The 13808-nt window shown below is 42.0% G+C and overlaps 1 protein-coding gene across 1 annotated transcript; it reads right to left on the reverse strand.

Annotated features, from left to right (window-relative positions):
• Positions 1–924: 924 nt before the first annotated feature.
• LOC142841774 (pregnancy-specific glycoprotein 22-like) lies at positions 925–6220 on the reverse strand. Its single transcript, XM_075958811.1, has 5 exons — positions 6148–6220; positions 4700–5059; positions 3795–4154; positions 2210–2569; positions 925–1208 (listed from the first exon to the last, which is right to left on the reverse strand). The coding sequence occupies exons 1-5, from the start codon at positions 6209–6211 to the stop codon at positions 925–927; spliced, it is 1428 nt and encodes a 475-aa protein (XP_075814926.1). The 5' UTR covers positions 6212–6220.
• Positions 6221–13808: the final 7588 nt, after the last annotated feature.

Consider the following 13808-nt stretch of genomic DNA (forward strand, 5'->3'; position numbering starts at 1 on the left):
GCTGGCATTGATGTGGAGCAAAGGGAACACTCTTCTATTTTTGGTGGTAAAACAACTTGTCAAGCCATTATGGAAATCAACAAGGCTGATACTCAGAAAGATGGGTATCATTCTACCTCAATATACAGCTCTACCACTCTTGGGACATATTATAGTCAACCAATGTCTGATTTCACTTAAGATTCACTTCACAAGAAGGAACCCATATCCACCACTGCTTGTGTAACCTAGAACAAGAGACTGGATACCCAAAATGTGTGGGATAAAAACAAATAAGACTGCTAAAATTAAAAAATGAAAAAAAATAGTTTCTAATGATAATATGCTGTACTCAAAGATCATTTTCATACCAGTCGTCATCAATGAGGCTTTCTTTGCCAGCACATGAGAACAGAACAGATGCAGAAATCCCAGACAGACATTTTGCAGAGAGAAACCAGTTATGTCCACAATGAAGCGTGGACAAATTCTTCTTTTGTCACTCATCCTCACTGAATGGATTACTTATGTCCATGCAGCATCAATGTTAGGTGAATTAGTTAAACATAAAATGTATCTGAGCAGATGAGAAAAAACATTTATCTCTGTGCAAACACTGCCCCATTTTTACAGCAGACTCAAAAAGTTTGAGGGTTCCTGAAATGATTTCCCAGGGAATCTGAGGTTTGGCTATATATTTGATACACAACATAAGCTCTTAATGACTTTGCATTTTTGTTTACTTTATTGATGTCTTTATTTTCCTTTAGAGACAGAGTCTCACTTTAAATCTTTGCCTGTCCTTATAGACATATGTATCCCAAGAGTAGAGGCATGAGTGAAACTTCTGGCTGTAGCTGATCATTTTCATCACAAAGTTTTTCTCTTTGTTGTACCCCATTGATAAATTAATGCCCTCATTCTACTGTAGGATGAGAAAAGAGGTCATTTATTCATCACAGATAGGGTGACTGGGAGACTTGTTTTTGTACTGACTGGGTTGGAGATCTCACACTGATACTCTCCAGCATCCTCCCTCCTGACAGGATCTATGCTGAGTCCACACTTTGTTGGGGACAGTGTCATCCTCTCTGTCAGCTGCAGACTCTGATTATTGAAGATCCAACGGATGAAGATCCCAGTGTCAGTTGAGAGGCAGGTGAGGATCACAGAGCTCTCTACTGTAACTGTGGTGTTGGTGACTCGAATGAAGGGCTGTGTCACAGGCTCTGAAAAGAAACAGAGGAGAGCAAATGATAGTATCCCTAGAGAGCTCAATCATCTCCTCTTTAATTCATGCTTAATAAATCCTCCAGGATAAATAAGTTAGAGCTGTGATTATATACATAACTTGTGTTTTTGATCTATCACACATGGTCTGTGTGACCCTGATTCAGTCACTGTATTCCCTGAGTCTCAATTTTCCTATAATACAACAAATTGTAAATGATCACTGTTGTGTCTAAGAGTTAAGCTTAGTTATGAGCAGTGCCTCGATCTTGGTATGTAGGAGCTGCTAAAATCAGAAGCATCTGTAGCTATTTACATGTAGAAGAGAATTCCCTAGGTTGGGCTCTGGACATTGTCTGGATTAGCAAGCTCCTCCTTTTCTTCTATGAGATCACTGATCTTCCATTAAGTCTCCTAAGCCTGGAAGAAAAATAGGCTATGACCTAGACACCTGCCTACTGAAACTCAGGAGAAAAAGATTCCCAGATGTTCTACCTAACTGCACCTGTCATGGCAGTGCACAGCTTGTTCCACACTCTATGGGACTTGGAAAGTCAGTAAAGCCTTGTTCTCTGTCAGTTCTAACATGAAGTGAAAACCAAGCACTGTTAACCTGGAATCAATCCAAGGAGAGAGTTTTGGAGTCAGGGCTTTCTAGTACTCTCTGTGAGGACCCCATGGCTTCCTCAGCCAGGGCCTGCCTGGAAACCATAGAGTTTCTCTTGGGACTGTATTCATAGCCACAAGAGCCTGTGGTGAGGCTGACATCTTGTGCTGAGTTATTGAGCACACATTCTCCTCTGTGCAGGGGGAGACTGGTGAAGGATTCTGATCTACTGCAGTTTGTCTAGCACATGTGTGACACACAGTAAGTATCCAAACCCCACTGTGGGGACCCAATGCAATGGGAAGCAAGCAAGCATAACCCAGTCTTGATAGTTCAGTGTATGAAGTAGCATAAGCCACACCCAGCAGGTGGAGGCCTTAGAAAGTTACTTACTGCTCACATGAAGTTTCACATCTGCTTTTTCAATTTTGAAATCTCTATTTATAATTTCTAGTGTGTACAATCCTGCATCTTTCTCAGTGACATTCTGGAGCATCAGGGATCCATTGGTGTACAACATCTCTCTTCTGCTGTGTTCGCTCCCCCAGGTGGTGTAATTTGTGGCTCTGCTGTATTCTACAACTTTAAGGACCTCGGTCCTAGATATCAATTTGTACCAGGTAAAAGCTTGCAGTTCTTCTGGAAGATTATGAACTTGGAGAAGAGTGCTTTCCCCTTCAGCAGCATACCGAGGTATTGTTTGGATCATGAGTTTGGAAGAGGTGAGAGGGTTACAGCAAGGAGAAAGGGAGGCTGTAAGGAGAAAGAGAAAAACCATCATCACATGGGGATAATTGTGCTTTGTGTAAAGATGATTACCTCCATCTTCAGCAGACAAATTCATCATTCAGCCTAAAGTTCCTAGTGTTTAAATGTCTGTTCCACTTAATTAAGGTCAGTAATGTGACCTTCTCCATTCCTTCAGTGCCCCTTAAAGTGCCATTTCCTCAGGATGGAAATCTCCCCTCAAGTATCTGCATGCCTGCTCCCTCACTGTCCTCAGGCAGACACTGAACACACTGCACACTGGGGGGTTTGAGAGGATGCTTTCCATGAACTTTCAGGGTTTTTACTATATGTTTTTATTGTTTCAGGTTTTTTATTTTTATTTTGGTTTGTTTTTTTGTGTGTGTGTTTCCATTCAACTTCTAAATTCACCTCCCAGAATATTTTTCTTCTCTGTCCTGCACTCTTCAGGACTGGGACTAAGTGAAAGCCAGGAGCAGTCTGATCTTCAGGGTTCAGGTCTTCAAAAAGGCTCACTTAGGCTGATTCATGGTTTAACATAAACTTGACAAATGTAGATCCCTCTTGAAAGACAAGATATCAATTAAAAATGCCACTACCAGCTTGGCCTATAGATAGGCCTTTTTCTATTGCTGCCTGCTCGATCTTCATATATAAATATTGGGGATTGATGTGGAAGGGTTCAGACTATTGCAGGCATTCCCACTCCTGGGCTAGATGTACTGGGTGATATATAAGAGCGGACTTACCAAGCCATGTAAAGTAAGCCAGTAAGCAGCATACCTCCATGATCCCTGCCTCAGTTGATGGATTTTATTTATGACACTTTCAACTTGGGGTTAATAAATACACCAGTTTGATATGGACAGTGAAAAAAACATTGTTCCCTATCAGGTATACAAGAAAGTAAGGTTTGAGTCCTAGCAAAACATTCCTCTCTCACAGTCGTCCAGCCTTGGAAAGATGACAGAGTTCAGGGCTCCCTGTTCTACATTCCCTCAAGAGACTGAGCTAAATTATTTTCCATCAAGGTCTTCCTTGACATGTGTGGGGTAGAGTTAGAAGATACAGTCTGACGTATGATCATTTTTCTCTAACGTGTGTCATGCACTTAGTGCTCAAACACCAACATTGAGACACAGTGCAGAGGGAAGGGAGATACAGGCCAGGCATCATAATCCTATGTGTCTAAGCCCCACCCTGTACTGAATGATCACAGAGAATCACTTACTGTTCACCTGCAGTTGCACATGTGCTAATTCTGTTTTCATATCTGTACTTAGAGTTCGTAGGGTATATAATCCAGCATCCTTCCAGGTGACATTGTGGAGCAGAAGGGATCCATTGCTGTACACTGTCTCTCGACCACTGTGTGCAGGACCCAGCACACTTGAATTCATGGTTATTATGTGTCTTGCGACCTCAAGATCATTGGACACAATCATCCCCTTGTACCAGAAAAGGGATCGAATATTCTCTGGGAGATTGTGAATGAGTAGAAGAACACTTCCCCCCTCAGAAATTATGGGGGGCACTGATTCAATAGTGACTTGGGCAGAGGTGGAAAGAGGTCCACAGGTCCAAAGGAAGGCTAGAAGTGGAGAGAGAGAGAGATCCATCAATAGTAAGAACTTTGCATTTTGGAGAGATGAAGCCCTATATCCTGAACAGGTGTGTTCATTGCTCCATCTAGCTGTGTAGGTAAGTATCTTATCATCCTAATTTGCGTCCCTGCACTTGTATGTTGCTATTTCGCTGCTGTCAGATCTCTGCTCAAATTTACAGTAGGATGGTTTTGTCATGATGTCTTCATGACCTCTTCCCCTACAGATCCTGCATCTTCGTGCCTTTACTCTTTTTGTTATTTTTCTGTTCCTTTTGTAGTTCCAGTCAAGTTATCAGAACTAATATCCTTTTGAACCAAGAAAATATCAGCTGACCCTGGAGTTTCTCTCTGCTGTATCATGTGTCTCTAACCACCAAAAAAGGAAAGTCTGCACTGCAAGTCACACACTAAATGCCAAAATACAAAGATGGGGACACAATGTAGAGGGGAGGTAGGCACAGGCCACCATCCTGTGTGTATCCAGTGGAATGAACCCACCCAGCACTGATAGTTCACATAGAATCACTTACAGTATACATGCAGGTATATAGATGTTGTTGATACAATTCCTTTATGCCTATTTAAGGATCGTAGCGTGTAGAATCCTGTGTCCTTCTGGGTGACATTTTGGAGGCACAGAGATCCATTTTTGTACACTATCTCTCTACCACTGTGTCCAGGCCCTGTGATTTTTAAATCAGTGGTCAGTGAATAAAGTACAATTCCGAGGTCCATCTTTGTCACCCCTTTGTGCCAGACAAAGGCTACAAGATCTTCTGGCAGATTGCGAACACGAAGAAGGACATTTTCTCCTTCAACAACGTGAGTTGGCACTAAATCAACAATGACTTGGACAGTGGTGGGCAGGTTCCAACAGGTTAAAAGGTAGGCTAAAAGGGAAAAGAGAAAAACAATCAATATTGAACAGCTGACATCATAACTCAGCCTAGGTGTGTGAGTAGGGGTTTCTGTACCCTCCTTGACACATGAGTAGCTTGACCTCCATGACCTCAGAACCTCTGATTGAAATTCATCTTAGGAATTCTCTGATCAAGTGTATGGCTGGCTTTCTATTTACCATTGCCCCGAATTGGTGTGAGGAAGCCTCTCTGACTTCTTCCTCTAGAAAATCCTCACTTTTTAAATTTTATTTCTGTATACTTTGTGGTATCAGTCAAACCCTGAAATCATTTTCTGTATATGCTGATGTCAGATTCAATAGAATCAGGAATTTTTGAGGACAGAGATTAGTCTGATATTTTTGGAGGTTCAGTTCTAGGAAAAGACTTAGATAACAGTTGATAATGGAAAGACGGAAGGAAACAAGGAAGGAAGGATTGAAGGAAAGACAGAATGTAGGCAGGAAGAAAATAGAAAGGAATGGGGGAAGGAAGGAGAGATGGATGAAGAAAGGAATGGAGTAAGGGAGACAAGAAGAGCGGGAGAGAAAATTGCTTCTACATGGGTTTTCTACATAGCTCCAGGTTTGTAGACAACAAGAAAAATTATACTCAAGTGTGATTTTAATGGTTTTACATTTATTTATGTATTGTATGTGTGTACTTGTGAAGGCATACTTCTCAGTGTGTGTATGAGCACATTCATTCTCTGAAATATTTTAAGGCAGAAAAAGGCCAGAAGGAGTTTGTTTTCTCCATCTACCATTCAGATCTCATGTCTCCACAGATTAACTTGTCATAGTGGCCCCCCCTGTTTAATTTCAATTTGAAGAGTCACCCTGTCATGATAGGGAACACCAGGTTTCAGAAATGGCAGGCAATGTGATTGACTTTGAATAGGGAGTAGAGGCTTTTATCATTTATCACCTCCTGTCCACAGATAGCTACAAGTAGCTGAGCTTCTCTCCCTCCCTGTATTTTTGTCCTATGACAACAGAAATCTTGGCTCTTCTCTAAGAATTCCGTTCTCTTTATAGACCATAGAAATTCGCTAATTTCCCAGAGAGCTGGTGTCTTACCTGTGATCAGGAGCCCCTGCCAAGTGGTACCCCACTTACAGGGAAGCACAGAGAACATCTCCATCTCTCTTCTCATTGTGCTTCTCTCCCTCTGAGGAGAAGAGCTTCGGTTACAGCCCAACTCCAGCCTCTGCTCTTCTTCCTCCCTCTGATCTGAGCTTCCTCTCAGGCAGTAGAACTTCACAAATCAAGTGGGCTTCAGGTGGTGAGAGCTGAGTCTAAGGCACTGCTCTGTTCCATACACTCTCAGTGCTGCCCCACATCCCTCTCAACTGTTGTCTCTTTATGTTTCACCTCCAAGAAACACATTAGCAACAATGCTGATAAACATCCCCATGCCCTCAGAGAACAATAGCTCATCCCAGTTATGAAATATGCTGTGTCATGGCCTTGGGTCAGTGTGAACCAAAAAGGGAGCCTCTATCTGCCTATGTGTCTTTTTGACAGAGGGGCCCTGTTAAGTGCACCCCATGTGCACTGTTCTCAGTGCTCTGGGAAGGTGGGATTTGCTCCTGTAAGGAAGGTGACAGAAATTTCTCTGAGGGATGGAAAGGGTCCAGCTGAGTAATGACAAGGGATTAAGAGCAAGCCTTTATTAATAATTTCGCCAACCAAATTCTTGATCTAGAATAGATCCCCAGGAGAAGTTTATGAGGAGTTTCATGTCCTCAGTGTTGGGGAAGATGTGCTTTTGTGTCACTGAAAGGATCATGGGCTTCCTCTTTCTATAAAGAACTTCAAACCAACTTTCAGCATTATGTGTTGGCTGAGCTGTATATTAGGTAAGTCAATGTCCTCTCCAATTTTCCTGAGCCTCCTATGGCCTTTGTCTAGGTAATTCTCCAGTGGGAATCCTGTCTTTCCTTAGAGAGATGCCTGGAGGGATGGGGCTTTAAGGTTGCCCTGAAGAAAGGTGATTTCAGATACAAGAAGCATCCAGTAGGTGAGAGTAGGGTCTTGGGAGAGAGCTTTAGGTTAGTAGGGACAGATATGAAATCCAGTCTGCTAGGCAAGGTTATAGCTCAGAGAAACATTTTCTAAGTGTTGAGCATGTGTCTTCATATCTCTCCCTGAATATCTATGGGAGAACTGAAATTTCATGTCTGGGGCTACAGCATGAATTGACAACAATTCAAATGTGAAGTGACCTGATACCATCAGCACAAGTGGATGGAGAGCCTGTTATCCTGTTCACTGTGTTCTTCAGGACTCATATTGCATGAAGGGTTTGTCTATAAAGGGCCTCAGATTATTCCTGCAAAGACCTGCACTAAAATTGAAACATTGTGTATCCAGAGAATGGGCACTCTCTAGAGGAGCTTTATGCTCAGAAAATTTCTCTTAAGACTCCAAGGAGAAGACACTAACCTAGGGGCTTCAATGAACTTTTTGGTTCATCTTTGTGATCTAAATTCTTCCTTCTCTTTGCATATAGGGTGCTGAGGGGATCTGATTTTGAGTACAGAGAACATTGATTCAAATGGATGTGTTGTCTGCTCCTCCTTATACAAAGTCCTAGTTTTTTTTCTTGCTATGATAAAAACATCATGAGTAAAAGCAGCTTAGGAGAGAGAGAAGGGTCCATTTTTTTCTTCTGGGACTCAGTCATTTTTTAGCACTGATGGAAGTCAAGGCAGAAAACACAATACTTGTTGGCTCATTCGCTGGCCTCCTCTATTGCTCACTTTGAGATAGCTTTCTTGTAAAACCAAGGATCTTCTGCCTAGGAATGGTGCTGTCCACAATGGCTTGGGTGCTCCTACATCAATTAAGACAATCCCTCACAGACATGTCCACAGACTGAACTAATAAGGAATTACTCCAGTGAGACTCTGGTTTCCACCTACTTGACTTTGGGCTGTGTCAAGAAAACAGTTGATGATAATTAGGATCCTGTTGTAAACAGTTAACATCCTTCTCCTCCACAGGGAGATTTCCAAGGAAGTTCCCCATTCTCCAAGTGAGTGGCCCTCTTTGTTTGCTGTGGTCCTCACATGTGTTGGTGTCCACTGCACCACACAGCTGGATCCTAAGAAGCTCAATAACAACTACCCTGTATTTTACTTTTCCTTCCTTCCAGATTCTGAACCAGGGGCACTCTGATATCCACCACAGACACTGTGAAGAGCATCACTAAAACAATTGTTTCATCCTGACTCAGGACTGGTCTCCTATCCTTGTTCATCACCTGCCTCTTCTGGCTCCATTGGATTCAGAGCAAAAGCCAATTACCAGATGAGACAAGACAGGATCTGGGAGAATTTGGGGTAAAGAAACATGAACATGGCTCAAAGTTCTGAGTGTTCTTTCTGGGTCATAGAAATCATGTTAGCAAATGGGGGGAAGGAAGGAATGAGTGACAGAAAGAAGCATCTACTTGACCTTAAGTAAAGTCTCCTTACCTGGGAATTTCCTCACACCTGAAAGGAGCTCACCCCCTCACATCTCCAGACCAATCAAGAGTAACCCAGGAGAAATCAGAGATTCAAAGAGAAGAGGACAAAAAAGATGTGGACTCTCATAAGAAGATTGAGATTTGTTTCTGCCCCTTGAGACAAGTTATGAATTAATTTCTATATCTACCCATAAACCAAAGCATTGTCCCTATTGATGCCAAAATGTTCTAGACAAGGAAGAAACAGGATTGGTAGTTACATTTTAGATAAAGAGACTTTTGGAGGATTACTGTGGATTCCTATTTCCCATTGATAAGTCAAGAGTTTTATGTGTGTTGGTTGATGTGTGGCATGAGATGTAGAGGTTTGCCCCTAGATGAAAATGACTATCTGAGGGGAACATGATTGAAACATTCAAACTATCTGGAACAAACAATAAAACCAAATATAATGTCAGCATTGGGAAGGAAAAATTGGGGTATAGAGAAGAAAATAGTGTGGTGGTATTTTTTTATACTATAACATATAAAGTTTACATAAAGATCAGAGTGCAGAGCTAAGCCACTAGTTATCCACAGAGGCCAGGCAGTGGTGGCATACATCTTTATGGGAGACAATGGCAGACAGATCTCTGTGGGTTCAAGGCTACCTTGCGCTACATGAGATAAATCTGCATAAAAGAGAAACAGAGATCACACAAAGGTGATCCCAGCAGTTGTGATCACACACCTTTAATTCCAGCACTAGGGAGGTAGAGACAGAAGTGATGTGGCTAGGCAGAGATAGTAATATAAGGCAGGAGGACACAGGAGCTCAGGCAGTCTGAGGATTTATAGAGATGGATGCAGTCTGAGGCAGTCTGAGGATTTGTAGACACATGATCACCCCTTTGGTGATCATTAGAAGTAAGAACTCTGGTGACTGGCCACTCTGCTTCTCTGATCCTTTAGCTTTCACCCTCTGTTAGCTGACTCTGAGTTTTTATTATTAAGACCAATTAGAATTCGTGCTACAAAATAACAACTTTTTGATTTACAGTGTAACCTTAGATAAGGAGGTCCTGACCAGAGCTTGGGTACAGATTGTAGTAGAAGATTTCTTATGTAGCACGCACAAGCACCTGATCCATCAGGGGTACAATGTATAATGTATACCCACTGTGTCATCATGAGTGTACTGAGCTGAGTCTGAGATACACCCTGTGTCCAAAACCCTGAGTTGCTCTAGGCAGAAGTCCTTCCACCCCATTGCACCTCTTGCACCTTGGTTCTTGCTACATATGCTTGGTCTAGACCAGGGCAACTTGATCAGCCAAGGCATCTGTGTAATGGGTGAATGTCACAAACATTCCAGCTCCAGACCTCTATATGGAGGCACTTATAGTCATGATGCAACAGAAATTACTCACGGGTAACATTCAGGTTGAATGGGTCACTTCAGGTGGCAGTCAGTCATTGCCAGATTACCTACTCACAGGGTCCTCTGTCATTCGTGATACTGAATAAATGAGAGTACAGTTGCCCTCTGACAGGTTCATGCTATCACCCTTTGCAGACTTTGACCATTTTGCACTGACAGCTAGCTTGTATTCTGAATCTTAGGTTCATAACATCATCAATCTCCATGAGGTTAGAATGGCCAGTTGTGGTATTGGCCTCAGGCAGCAGTGCTGTACAGATACCATATAGAAGATGCCTCCTCTGGAATCCCTGATCTTTGCAAAGGCCCTTTAGTAACCAGCATTGGTCTTTTAAAACTCCTCCTTCAATCTATGTCCTTAGAGAACCAAGCAGAAGAAAAATCATAGTCAGATACCGGAGGACCTGAGTGCTCAGAGATGGTGAGCCTCCTGTGTTCTGTGTGAGAAACAGTTTTTGTCATGTGTGAACTGACCAGCAAAGTTTGAATGTACAGACCGAGAATCTTGGATTCAGATCCCTATTGTCTGTGTTTGTTCTAATAGGCCCACTCCCTGCCTACCTTGCATGGCAGAGGGCTGTGTCCCTCTAGCTGTACTTATAGCCACTGCCCAGCCTGGGCCAGAGCCATCCAAGGCTTTTCTCTTTAAGGTTAAACATAATAAGGCTTCACATTGACCTTCCTTAAGAAGAACCCACAAAATCCCCTCAATACTTCATGCATGTAAAGAAATTTCATACATAGGCAGTTGGACTTGCATTCACCTAATCATGCGGAAGCATAATTTTGCCCAATGATTCCATGTGTTTGATAGAAAGCAAAATGAGCCACAGGACCACAAAAGATAAAAAATGAATCTTAGAATAATCTAAGAGTATGAATGGAATTGTTTAGGTAGCCATGGAGTTGTCCTTATTTACTTGCCTACAGAAGCCTGCATCCTAAATTTTTCAGATTATAGTCCATGGCTCCTCAGGCTCTATGGGCCTTGCAGTTCATGAGAAACTGAGACCCTCCCTCTGTTTCACTTTGTTTAATTCAGCCCACTTTGTGTTTCTCTATGTTCCCATAGAAGTCAAGGAAACATATAGTTTAACACAATAAACGGTTGACATTAATCTTGTACATCCTCTAGAGAACTTTCAGGAGTCATTGTATGCAGGTAACTACAACTATATTGATACTTCCAATTGCCACTATATTCATTTCTAATAAAGGCAGGCCCATTTGTTTATATTGTATCTTTCATTGAATATGTCTATATGAATAATGCTTAAATTTTCCACAATGAACAGTAGATTTCCGTGCAGTAATCTTTGAAGCTTCCAGGCAGAAGATGGGGACCCACAACAATGACACTATCTGGTTGAAATGATGTCATGATGCTGATATCACTACTATGAGACTGGTTTGGGGGTACCAGCTGTGGAAATGGTGCACCTTCTTACAATTCAGTTCCTGTTACGTGCTCATGCGGAGGACTATGATCTGTGAGTCCCCCTAAATAAAAAACCCTTTATCATGCTCAATTCTGAACTAGTGTGAGACCATTGTATTTGTTTTATCCAACGTTATGTCACATCAAGTTGTGTTAGGACTAAGCTTGACCCCTTGCATAAATGAAGTAATTTTCAGTAGTAATTCAGAATGGCAAACAGATTCACAGAATTCATCTAAGTGCCTCACTTCTAGGAGACTTACAAACAGACCAAGCTATACAACTGTCATAAACGTGCAAAAGGCCTAGATCAGTCCCATGCAGGCTCTCTGACTTTTAGTCTGGAGTCAATATTCTCCCCAGAGATTAGGTCAAGTATTTCTGTGGGTTCCTTCATCATGACTCTGGCTCATACAATCCCTCCTCTCTTTTTTCAAGAGGATTCCTGGAGCTTGGAACAATTTTTGTCTGTAAATATCTGAATCTGTTTCCATCAGTAGCTGGATGAAGATTCTATGGTGACAGTTAAGATATTCATCCATCTTATTACAGGGCAAGGCCAGTTTGGGCACACTCTCTACTATTGCTTGTGGCCTTAGCTGGTATCATCATTGTGGATTCCTGGGAATTTCTCTAGTGCCAGGTTTATTTCTGGCCCAATAATGGATTACTTCATCAAAATATCTCTTTCCTTGCTCTATGTCTCTATCCTTCACCCATCTCCACTATCCCATTACTTCAAGTTTTCCTTCCCCCGCCCCTTTCTCCCTTCCTCCTCCAATTCTGCCCTTCTTCACCACCTACCCTCTACTCCCATTTTTCTCAGAAGATCTTGTCTATTTCCCCTTCCCAGTGGGATCTTTTTTTTTTTCTGAGCAGCTGAGGGTATTTTCTTTTTTAAAAAATTTATTTATTTATTAAGGATTTCTGCCTCCTCCCCGCCACCGCCTCCCATTTCCCTCCCCCTCCCCCGATCAAGTCACCCTCCCTCATCTGCTCGAAGAGCAATCAGGGTTCCCTGACCTGTGGGAAGCCCAAGGACCGCCCACCTCTATCCAGGTCTCGTAAGGTGAGCATCCAAACTGCCTAGGCTCCCCCAAAGCCAGTACGTGCAGTAGGATCAAAAACCCACTGAGATTGTTCTTGAGTTCCCATTCTTCCTCATTGTCCGCTATATTCAGCTAGTCCAAATTTATCCCATGCTTTTGGCTAGATGCCCTTCAACGGAAGAATGGATGAAGAAAGTATGGAATATATACATATTAGAGTATTACTCAGCAGTAAAAAACAATGACTTCTTGAATTTTGCATACAAATGGATGGAAATAGAAAACACTATCCTGAGTGAGGTAAGCCAGACCCAAAAAGAGGAACATGGGATGTACTCACTCATATTTGGTTTCTAGCCATAAATAAAGGACATTGAGCTTATAATCCATGTTCCTAGAGAAGCTAAATAAGAAGGTGAATCCAAAGACAAACGCATAGGCATCCTCCTGAATATTAACCTTCATCAGGCGATGAAAGGAGACAGAGACAGAGACCCACATTGGAGCACCGGACAGAAATCTCAAGGTCCAAATCAGGAGCAGAAGGAAACGAAGCACAAGCAAGGAACTCAGGACCGCGAGGGGTGCACCCACACACTGAGACAATGGGGATGTCCTATCGGGAACTCACCAAGGCCAACTGGCCTGGGTCTGAAAAAGCATGGGATAAATTTGGACTAGCTGAACATACCAGTGGGATCTTTATATGTTTCTCTTAGGGTTCTTCTTGTTAATTAGTTACTCTGGGGTCTTTACTATAAGCTTGTTACCCTTTGTTTTACAGCTTGTATCCACTTATGAGTGAGTACACATCATGCTCATCTTTCTGAGTCTGGTTCATCCCACTCAGGTTGGCTTTTTTCCAGTTCCATCCACTTCCGTGCAAACTTCAAGATGTTATTGTGTTTTTACTGCTGAGTATTACCCAATTGTATAAATGTACCACATTTTTTAATCCATTCTTCTGTTGAGAGGCATGTAGGGTTTTTAAAATTTTGGCTATTACAAATAATGCTACTATGAACATAGTTGAACAAATGTAGTATGATTGAGCATCCTTTGGGTATGCCTAAGAGTGGTATGACTGGGTCTTTAGCTAGGTTGATTAACAAATTTCTGAGAAACTGCCAAACTGGTTTCCAGAGTAGTTGTACAAATTTGCATTCCCACCAGCAATGAGGGAATTTTACTCTGTTGTATTTAATCATAAAAATTCTGAAAGATATAAGATGTTATCTCTGAGTTTTTTTAATTTGCATTTTCCTGATGGCTAAGAATGCTGAACTTTTACTTATGATTCTTTCAGTGATTTCAGATACTTCTGTTGAGAATTCTCTGTTTAGTTCAGTACCCCATTTT

Source organism: Microtus pennsylvanicus, chromosome 1, assembly GCF_037038515.1.
Source record: "Microtus pennsylvanicus isolate mMicPen1 chromosome 1, mMicPen1.hap1, whole genome shotgun sequence".
NCBI classification, from domain to species: domain Eukaryota; kingdom Metazoa; phylum Chordata; class Mammalia; order Rodentia; family Cricetidae; genus Microtus; species Microtus pennsylvanicus.